This window comes from Rhea americana, unplaced genomic scaffold (genome assembly GCF_003343005.1).
Source record: "Rhea americana isolate MKP2758 unplaced genomic scaffold, rheAme1 scaffold_98, whole genome shotgun sequence".
Classification (NCBI taxonomy): Eukaryota; Metazoa; Chordata; class Aves; order Rheiformes; family Rheidae; genus Rhea; species Rhea americana.
Window position 1 is genome coordinate 2129958 of NW_028187177.1, and position 11499 is coordinate 2141456.

Sequence of the window (11499 nt, forward strand, 5' to 3'; positions counted from 1 at the left end):
AGGTTGGACTACATGATCTCCAGAGGTCCCTTCCAACCTTACCGATTCTATGATTCTAACCGCCAGACTGACTTAGTCATAAGCATTTTCTTTTCATTTTGATAAACGCAGCTATGCACCAATGCTCTGGCTATATTCTGCTGTGAGATTGCCTAGTTGGCTCACCTTCCTATCCCTGACCTCTTTCTTTTACCTGTTTTCCAAGTTCTGCATTATTTGAAATAAAATTAAAACACAYTTGATATTTAACTTCCAAGATTATACAGATATCTAATGACATGCACCAAATTACAAGAAATAATTTASTAATTTAAAACCATGTTTTAATAAACACTCACATACACACAAATGATAGACAGAAGACAATTTCAGCATAACAWCTTGATTAATACGTACATTAGATAGATATGAATGCTTTCTGGATAGACACAGACGCTTCAGGATCTGCCAGAGCCAGGGCAGCTCTGTAACTATCATTACTTACAGAACTAGATCTTCTTCTAAGAAGGCTCATTAATGAATTTCATTAAAGRGTACTGAATATAAATGGATAAAAACCAGAAGCTTCCAAGCATCTCAGACATAGACCAAGTTAATACCCTGTATCTAATGAAACAATAGCCAGGATCCTCTAGGTTCCCCAAAGCAAATAATTTAACAGAGTCTCATGGGACCCCTTTTAACTACTTTGTGAACGGGAGAACATGTATTCTGTTGCCTTAACAATATTTCTAAAGCCTGTCCCAGAAATGCTGTTACATTATCTGGATTTTCAAGTGTCTCCTGGACTTTACTTGGAACAGAGGATCCCTTAAAATTGTGGGAGTGGTATTACAGAACAGCTCACCTACATTAAGAGAYATTACTCAAATACACAGTAAGAAAAGCATTAATAAAGATACAACAATTAGCTCAAAACACTTCTAAAATTTTAGTAAGAAAAACCTGGAGTATCTAGTCATATAYGGTTTTCAAACATCTGCTACAATGGCACTCTAAGATATACTGGTATCCTTGGAAGCCATCAGAAACATCTGTGTATTTAAGACAGTTATACAAGCAATTGGTCACTAAAATGAAAATCTGATCTTTACAGTCAGAGAGAAACCAAATGTGAACTTTTATTTAAAAGAGCTACCTTACAGAAAGGTTGAGGAAAGAAAGGAGATCGTGCTACAGCAAAACTTAATGTAAAAATCACCAGCATGCACTGCAGCACCATTTTCTTAAGTCCTACTGTCCAAATTAGGGTTAACAGTAAAATTAGAAAGTGATTATGAGACCTAATGTCCAAGGCATCATATTTTGTCTTAAGACAAATATAATTAACATAATATATTAATATATAATATATTATTATATATTAATTAACATAATTACATATCATATTATATATATATACTCCCATACTTCATCTGCATATGAAATACATTTTACCTCTTTACTTAAGATATAGCCACCACACTTAGAGAGTGATTTTTTTCAATTCCTGTTTGAGATCTTCTCCCCTCAGCCCAAAATATTTGCAAAACCATATTACAACCAATTAAAGCTACCCATACAAACAGTGCCACAGCCTTGTATAGATATGATTTAAATAGTTTGAAGTCAATGAATGCATGGCTGTAAATCCATTACCACTTATAAAGCATTAGAAAAATGAACTCCAATATTCAAAACAAGGTAGAACACATCAGTACTCTGATGCTACCCTGCAGTTCTTTTCAAGACTCAAACGTCAGGACAGTAGATATTTTACTGTATTTACTAGGACTGTGTAATATTTACTGAAGACAAGAATGATCCTAACAACCAAACAATATAGTTTTACAAAATATCAAATTTTGACAATACAAAGTTTTTACGCACAGTAGGTAGCAAAAACTGGATTTTGAGATCTGCTGTCCTTAAATGGGACTGAACCTACGCTACATAGTTTAGGAAGCATCTCCCTTCTCCGACAAGGCCAATCCTCACTACCACTTTTAGTGAGAACCTGGAGAACTTTATAAAAACAATGAAAAGCACAAAAGCAAGTAAATAAATGAAAAAAATCCACATAGCTAGTCAGCTAATAGTTACAGAGGCCAGTTGCTTGAAAATTCTTACAACTATCAACATTTTAAAATCAGCTTTCCTTGAAAGTCTGAGAATAGTAAAGAATTAAAGAATCTACTTCATTCTCAAAACATTTCTGACCTGTAGCAGATGCATGCTGTCAACTGCRTATTGTGCTGAAAATGGAAACAACCAAACTCACTTCCTCTATTCTCATCTACTCTTTCACTTTTGTAACAAAGAATGAAGAGGCTTAAGGAACAGCATAAATAACCAAAAAGCAAAATAAACACATCTCCCACAGACCAGCTCTCGCACATGGGCAAGTTAAAAAAAAAAAAAAAAAAAAAAAAGTTATACAAAGTATTCTGCTGCAGAGGAGAGGAAAGAAAGACAAAACCACAGAAAGCCTGCATGCCAATGGACTTCTTTGTAACTGAATGTCCTTATACTCCAAATGGATATCACTCAACTTGTATCCTGTAAATCCATGCCTTTAATCCTACCCATCCAGCATCAGTTTGCTCATATCTCTGAGGGGTGTGGCCTATCTAAAAGAGCCAGAAGAATTAAGAAAGGGGGTTTGAGGAGTACAAATCATGCAACTAGCTCTTTTACTGTGATTCGATAAAAATGCAAGTGATTGGACACTATTTATCTAAGAATCCCTTGATGAAGGAAGAAGTCAGGTCTGGAGTTCAACAACAGATCTCTGTATCTTGAAGCATTTAAACTTGGTTCTGCATTTATTATAGGGTTCAAAGTGATCTTAAAAAAAAAAAAAAAAAAAACTCTCATTTGTCAAGCAGTACAGGCCAAATGAGTTTTGAATAGATAATTAACCAACCTTGATGACCTATCTATACAGTTGAATTAGAAGACACAGGACTCCTGCAATTTCTCAGTGCTGAAGAATATTTATAATCTTTCCATTTTATGAACTGCTTCAAAAAAAACCTAATCTGTTGAGAGATTACAAAAGCCACCTCTAATAGGCATACAGAAAAATAACTGTTTATGGGCAGCAGGCTACTTTTAGCAGTACGCCTTTCCCTTCAGCCAGCAGCCTGCTTATCAGTACAGGAGCAAACTTCTATATAGTTTTGCCACACCCATTTGAAGAAACTACTACGTCAAAACTGTGTCAGCAATAAACAAAATCGTGGCATTTGTGCCGTTTTCTGGATATTTAGAGGTTTAGGATCTGCAGCTAAATGACAATTGCTACATAAATTTGACACACTTGCTGCTCTAATTCAGAAGCCATTTTGGCATTCTTTTCTGTGCAAGTCAGGACCCGATATACAGATTTTCCCGCTGTAAGTAAGATTAAAAACATACTATAATCCAGGTAGAGTAATGAAATCAACTTTTAGTTTGCCAGTTCATAAACTAGAAAGCAGCAACAAGACCTCAAGTTTAACATACATTTAAATAACTCTGTTAAATCTCTTTACTGAGGTAGTCATTACTTATTTTCAGGCTAAACAAAATGAAAACATGCCAGGAAAACATTGGTTGAAAAACAGCTCCAAAACATGATACCAGGTAACGGACCACAACTTTATCTACCAAAAATAATTATCCAAGAATAACCACAACCCAAATGGGAACCCACAGTTAGAAGGTATCACACCATTCCTTTAGTTTAGGRAAGGACCATTTTGAGAAAGGAATTAGAACACACCAGCCTGCTGGGATCCTAGATTTCTATCTTCTCCCCGAGGCTAAAGACCACCAAGCCTCAGAACTGCCATCTCCTTGGGAACAAGGGTCCTCCTTGATCATACTGATCACACTGGATTTGAAGCTACTACAACAAACACACAAGGCAAAAACAGAAATACAACTCCACAGTGAACTGTGAAGAAAGCAAGAAACTTACCCTGCCAACACCAACCTGCCCTTTTCAGGAAATCACCTTTTCAATTGCTTTGCAGCTCATTAGCTGATTCACAGCGTTGCAAAGCACCTCGTTACATAAAAAAGGGAAGGGGGGAGAAACACCCTAAAACAACCAACCARCCAGTTTCAGGTTCTTTTTGCCAACTAGGCTGGAATTAAGCTGAGCAGGAACATGCAAGTGTTCTTGCTGTGACTGGCTGCCAGATGACACCTCCTTAAGTGAGAGACCAGTGGCAGTAATCTCCCTGCCAGCATGACCCCCATCCACCACCATGGTCAGGTCTTCCCTAAGCTTCTGCCAACCCTGGTCCTGCAGTTACAAGGACTATCTTTCCCTCCTTTGATTTCTCCATGCACTTGTAAACTGATTTACAGCAGTAGAAATTCAGAATCTTTTCAGAAGTTTCATGTTTGGGCACTTCAGAGTAACAATAGCCATTTCAAGGTGCACAGTGTTTTTGTTATTCTGCATTCAGCTGCCTCCCAGCRCAGAATCCTGCACTGAACTCCAACTTGCCATCTAGCATGCCAGCGTACAGCTAATTCCAACACCCTCCAAACAATATTATTTCAATATGCAGGATAAACAACAGTACCCAGTTGAAAGGAAAGCCTGCAAAGAACAGGAAAACRAAACAAAACAAAAAAAAMCAAAACAAAACAAAAAACAAACGTTCTTCAGGCTCTAACAGATAGCTCTTGAATCTTGGTTCACAACACCAACAAGGCCTAGTCCTGGGCTCTCAGGCTCCCCCCCTCCTGCAGCTTAAGTGTGAAACATACAGAGAACTAGCATTTTTCATTCCTTCTTCTCTTTCATTGGCACACACAGAATTCATGCAGATCCAAATTAGATCACTCCATGCAGCTTTTCCAGGTATGCCTCCTCAATCAAGACCATTCAGACCCAGAYTTTAGCAAGACAAACTTGGCTTCACACTTCTGCTATGCAGTTCTTCAAAGCTTTTTTCATTAAGAGAGACAGAAGCTGAAGCCATACTCTTTTCTAAACTAAGGAGCTAATCAATACACAATACAGTGTATCTCTGCAAAACCACATGTACAAGATATGAGCAAGAATGAGACCAGCAAGCCACTTCTATCTTGTCAGTCCCTCTATTAATAGTTCCTCTGATTGAGTTTTTTGCCCTATTTAGACAGCAGTCCCTCTAGCAGAATAAATTCCCATGAATCTCACTAGATGGACACACTTCTCATGAGATTTAAGTCTCTCCTGCACAGCTGAAGAGTGCACTTGGCGATCCTCACCTAATCAGCAGAACACAGGATTACTCTTAAAGAAAAAAAAAGAAAGAAAAAGAAAAAACAAAGAAAAAGAAAAGCCCCCAAAAGTTTCAAAGCAAAGAACAACTGGTAGGCCTCTAAATGTAAGTTAAAAGCACCTAAAAACCCAGTGAGGCAGTATTAAAAAGGAATCTGATTTTCAATGATTAGAAGTCAGAAAGAAATACTAAGATTTGGAACAGTGGCTCCTTTCATGATACCACACCAACTGTTTACTTCTGCAGAGACAACATACATGTCGCTACTAATTATGGCACTCCAAAAAATTCCCTAACAGAAGAGCTTCAAAACCAATCTTGTACCATTAGTTCTCCCCTCCTCCCCAAAAAAACCCATCCCTGAACTCTACAAAAGTCTGTCAATTATTAACTGAGTCCTTAAGGAGAACAAATGGGAAAAAAAACCTACTAGTCTCTTATCACTTTACAGTTGGTGACTTTTTTAATCTKAAGATATCACTGAAAAGTAAATTAGTAGTGCTTTTACTAGCACCTTGATAAGTCACCCTTTCACTTTTGGAGGATACTGAAGAACTGTATTTTCAGGATGCTGAAAACAATGAAAACTGAAGATAATATGCTTGTCTACCCTTACTGAGGTGCTTCAGAGATCTCACATGACAAGTATTGCTGCAGACACATTCAGTAATTTTCTTCACAGTGTGCCACAAAGTTACTACATACAAAGAGCCAATCCTCCCCCCAAAATACAAATCTAAATAAGAGTTTGGTTTTGATTCACTTTTAACAGTTAAATTGCAGGTACTTGACATGTTTTCTTTTTAGAGCAAAAAAGGGAAAAAAAAGAAAAAAGCTTACATCAGAACTTGCAGAACATGACAATCAGGCATTAGAGTTCAAAAAAAAAGCCAACATGAATCTTTTCAATGTTAAATTCAACAGAATAACCACTGCAGAATAAATTAACTGTAACAYAGCCTTAAAAGTGGAAAATCTAGTTCCAGATATAATGTTTTCATCTTTCTTAGGGAAATTATACTCTGCCCAAACTGATACAATATGATGATKCAGAACAGCATAGAGATCAAGGTGAGAAGAGATGAGTTTGTTTTTATGTACTTTCTGCAGCTTCAGCAGATTTGCCTCTGAATTCCAAGTCAGTGCACTTAACAAGTGTATAAAACTACAGAATCTGCACAAAAAAATGCTAGTAAAAGATTGCCATGGATTTTTCCCTTGTCTCAGCCTGATGATAAAACTGTACGCTGAATTGCAATTGGTTCCAGCTCCACAGTTCCAATGTAGCAGGTATTTTCCAGCTTGCTCTCTAGCTTCCTCCTTTGATAATAGCGRGACAGCACAAGCATGATGGAGCCCTACTTTTGTCTTTGGAGTAMCTTCTCACAATGCACAGGACAGAAGAGACAAGTTCAGCTATAGCCAGAGCTGAGTTAGCAGCCCGCTACCTGGTATGATACAACTTGTGCGTCATGYGCAACCAGGAAAGAAACAACTGAAATGTGGAATTCCACAAATAGTTTAAYGTGATTCTGCTTCAAATAGCAAGGAGAGATATTCTCTACAGGTCTTAAAATACTACGTCCCTGCAGTCTGCCTGCAGTGTGGATAAAAGCACAAACCAAGGGACTGAAATCAAAGTACTCAYCACTAAAACACTGGAGTCCATTCTAGACCAGTCATAAGAAATCCCAGTTGTCTCAAGTAAGCTGCATTTCTAAATAATGAAAATGTAAAGCCCTTTCAGGCTCACCGTAGAACCACTTGGATGCAGCTCAGTTTGAAGGAGAGGAATAAATTAACAGATCCTTGAATAGATCTTTCTTCAAAGTTTTGTGTTCTTCTAATGCCCCCTCTTYAAAAATTTAAGTATTTGACAACTACGGACTGCTTGCTCTTAATCRGAAGTCATTCTTGCTACTACAGTACAAAGGATTACTAGAAATCTGACACTTCTAGGCTAGCTTTAGGCACTACATATAAGCCCCCCTTTCTGCCAATGTACTAGCGTAACAGGAAAAGTATTTTCTTATTTGTCTATTATTTATTGATTTTTCAAGCATCAAAATTCATTTTCCATGTTAGACTGCAGCCCATTCATTTCTGGGCAGAGGTCTACCACAACCAGAATTACACACTACTTTTTCTTTCATCTTTCCATACCTCACTCAGCAACTCTAAGTTAACTGATCTGCCTCTGAGCACTCCTCAGTGAAAGGATCTCCAGCTGCCAGGCTCAGGTTGTTCAGTCAGCAGCCCTCTAAAGCCAGCCTGTTAACTGGCAACACAAGAGGGCAAGGCTCACCTTTCCAAGTTTGTATTTAATCAAGTAATCCTTAAATTGTGAATCACAGTGCACCAGCTGACAGGTGACATGTTTCTAGTTGCTCTGCTTTTAGAGGAAGTTAGGCTCTTCATTGCAAGATAGTTTGAATGCCAATAAAAGCAGATGGAGATCAGGTCTAAACAACCTTGCTGGCTGCACTCAAGACTACTGCCATACAGGATCAGGAGACATCAACAAAGCCACGAGAAAAAGAAAATGTTTAGATGAGTAGGACAGCAGAGATACACAGAGGAACAAAACCCCAAATGAAGTTCCAGAGACACCGACATCGACAAGAAGAAACACAAGTGACAGAAGGATCAATACTTCCATTAATTAAATATTTCATGGATTTAGATTTTGCACAACAAATTAGAATAGTAAAAGTTTACACATAAGAACTCTATCAGCTAAAAACATATTTCTTGAGTGATGTTCCATTGCTGAGTCTAAGGACTTGTTCAGAACTTCAGGATGCTGACAGACAGCAAAATTTCCTCACTGTCCATCCTAGAAAGGCTAATTGTTACTCATTTATAATGTTATAAATAGGAGAGGTTGGAAAGTCCAGTTTTAAGAAGTTCAGAGAAATATATTAGATGCTGCCAATAACAAGCTCGTGAGAACATGCATCAATCTGAAATGAATGACATAGCTACTTTACTTTAAACTTTCTGGTCATTTGAAAAAAAAATCGTAACGCTTTGATCTATATCTCTTGTCCAACAGGCGAGATGTAAACAGTAGCATAGGATACCTACTAAGATGTTCAATGCCTTCACTTCAGCTTTGGTAATACCTTTATTGTCAGCACAGTCCCTTGATTGGTGAAAAATGCTGGTAGACTCTAATCTCTTCCTTCCAAGCCATCTCCAGTTTAACTGATATGAAGTGTTTCTGGATTCCCTCAAGATAGTGCCAGTGGACCAGTTTCTCACTGTGATATCTCAAAGTGTTCCAGACTAAGAATTATTTTGAATATTTTTATCCCATTAGAAAAAAAAGGAACAAGTTACAATAGCATTACAATAAAAARCCCCAACCAGACCCTCAAACTCACGGCAAACTATGCAACCAGAACACATTAGTTGTGCTCAGATAGTTCCATCAACCTTTCATTTTTCCTTCTAATCTGAAATTCTATATAAAATGCTGTAATCTGGGATATCATACTTCAGAACTTTTTTTTTTTTTTTAAATAGAGTCACTAAGTATTTTGATTTTACTAAACAGGTTAAGCTTGACAGCTGGGTAAGTTAACATCATGCAATTATAACAAATAGAACCTTTCAAAAAATGAGAAAAATAATGTGTTTTGGGAGTCATTTGCAGAGGCAAAAATTTTTAGGTATAAAATTTGGTTTTGTTAGGGAAACGAGACAGGTTAAACAGAATGCAGTCTCTATGCAAACAAATGATTCTGTAACTACTCATAAGGGCAACAGATAACACTACCTCTGGGTCTCCCATTACTGACAGGGTACTGCAAGTCACAGCCTGAGTTCACCAAAATAACTCTATGTGACTTTCCATTGTTTTCTATGTTTGGATTTTTTTAAAAAGGAGTCTGACTGTTCGTTAGATGAAAGGCCTTAAAATAGTCAAAAGAGCTTCTGTAATATTCCAGTGACAAACTGCCAGTTTTCCTTTTGCAATGGCTATGGGAATTTATATAATAAGTTATTTTTGTATTTCTGATAAGCAAATTTTTCTGCATAATGAAGTGGGATGGAAAATACAGCACTACAACATAACTGGAAACCTCAAACCTGTAATGCCCTCTCTGGCAAATTCCATTTCCAACTGTTACCTTCAATAAAATACTTCCCTCAACACAGGCTACAAGACAAGGAGCTGAGACTACAGGCACTTTCCCACAGCACTAGTTTTAATAGAACTATTAGATCTTCTTCCACCACACAGGAGCCTGTTTATTCCTTCTTCAATTAATCACCATGCATTTATTTTAAACAGTGAGCATAAGCAGGAACACATTTTTAAATCACTTACATGATCCTGACTGAATAGTTCAGATAGGTTAAAACCAGAAAAAGCAACTATACTTGAGAGTAACAGATTCTTCTAGAATATATGTATTTTAAGCTGTAATCTGACTTTTCTTAAAGAACCAGCAAAATAATTTTGCACTAAATTCAACTTCTTCATATTATAAGATGTTTCAGGTCTTGTGTGTTAGTCTTCATTAAAAAAAGGAAGGTCACCAAGGGAAAACAAATCTTAATTCTGTGCAGCTGTACATGTGTAACAGTTTAAAAAAAATTTAAACCTACAAATATTTCTTAAGAGGTCTGGGTTAAACTAACAACAATACTAATGGAACAAACTGCCATTATATAAAGTTTATTGGTTTAACAATGGAAAACRGTGCTTTAAATAATTTCAAGGTCCTTTGTGATGACAACGCAGCTAAGGAAATAGRATAGCAATACATTAAGTGGGTAGAAAATAAAGAATTGGTAAACTTGAATTTTGAAATAGAAGCCTCCCAAACAGGAGAACAATTAAAAAAAAAAGATAAAACAAAAAAAGCTCAGCTAAAACTTCTGAATCTTTATCGGGAAATTCTTCAGCTTCCCCTTGTTAAGTATGTACCAGCAAGAACCCTGACATATCAACAGAATAAGGAGACTGAGAAAGGGTGGTCTACGACCTCTTATGTCAACAGAAAGTCATTAGAAAAAAATCCCTCAAAAATTAACAGATTTCTGATTTCTGATAAATTGCAGTGTTTCTGAAAGGCAAAACAAACCTTAATATAACTAGCCTAATTTAATACATACATACTGTTTATACATCAACTCTGCACTTGCTAAAACTGATGAAGGTATTTGACCAAAAGAAATTTCACCTTTCAGTTTGGAAATCTCCTGAACTGTTACCTATACGTATCTCCTATATAGAGATAAAGGCTTCGATGTTACCAGAACTGAAAAACAAACAAACCAACCAACCAACCCTGAGATGTACAGGCATGACTACCCCACGAGTGAAGAGAAAGCTGAAAGCACTGCCTGGGTCACCCATCTCTGCCAAATAAAAAAAAAAAACAGCACTGAAACGAGCTTGGTCCTTAGCTCCTTCAGGCTCAGTAAGGATCTCAGACCAAACCGACACAAGGCTTTTGAGCAAAGGACGAGTCAGAAGTATTCCAACTTTCCTTAGCAAAACCAATTAGACAGCGGCGGGCGGTTGGAGGCTTTTTTTTTTTTTTTTTTTCCCCGTCGGTGTTTTTAGCAGAACCAGGCCAGGGCTCCTTCCCGGGCCGAGGGAGGTGGGAGGCTCGGGGCGACGGCGGCTCCCGGGCGCCGGACCTCGCCTCGAGCATCTCCCGGCCGCTCGAGGCCCTGCAGCAGCTACCGCCGAGACGCCGCGACTCAGCTCCGCTTCGCCCCTCGCCAGCCGCAGCGGCTCCTACGCGCTGCTGGATGCGGCCGGCTCGGAACAAAGGGCCAAGCGAGGCGGCCCAAGCCCCGCGCCCCGGCCGCCGCCGGGAGAGGTACCCGCGGCCCCCGGCGGAGGCCTCTCGGCGGCCAGGCCAGGCCGCGCGCTTCCGGAGCCCGGGCCCGTCGCCTCCATTTTGGGGCCGGCGCGGCGCGCCGCTCACCTGCATGCCGGGCACTTGCACCGCCACCGGCGAGTGGGCCATGGCGCGCTGCGGCGGCGGCCGGGCGCCGCCCGCTGCTCCCCTCTCTCTCGGCCTCTCGGCTCCTCGGCGGCGGGGCCTGGAAGGACAAAGCGGCGGGGAGGCGGCTTCAGCGCGGGCCGCGCTCCCTCCTTCCCGCCCCGCGCGGCCCGCCCTGCCCGGGAGCCGCCCGCCCGCTCGGCTCGGCTAGGCTCACCTCGCGGGGCTGGGCCGGGCTGCGCGACGCGGGCGGGGAAGGGGGTCGCTAGCGCCGCTCGGCCATG

At 39.6% G+C, this 11499-nt stretch overlaps 1 protein-coding gene across 1 annotated transcript in view; it reads right to left on the reverse strand.

Annotated features, from left to right (window-relative positions):
* The window catches only part of STK26 (serine/threonine kinase 26), a 32967-nt gene extending 21474 nt beyond the window's left edge, over nt 1–11493 (reverse strand). The window contains exons 1-2 of the mRNA XM_085325558.1: nt 11433–11493; nt 11198–11315 (exon numbers count right to left, since the gene is read on the reverse strand). Of these exons, the coding sequence (XP_085181684.1) occupies nt 11198–11239 (42 nt within the window). The 5' untranslated portion in view covers nt 11240–11315; nt 11433–11493. The remainder of the gene's footprint in view (nt 1–11197; nt 11316–11432) is intronic.
* Between the last annotated feature and the right edge of the window lie 6 nt (nt 11494–11499).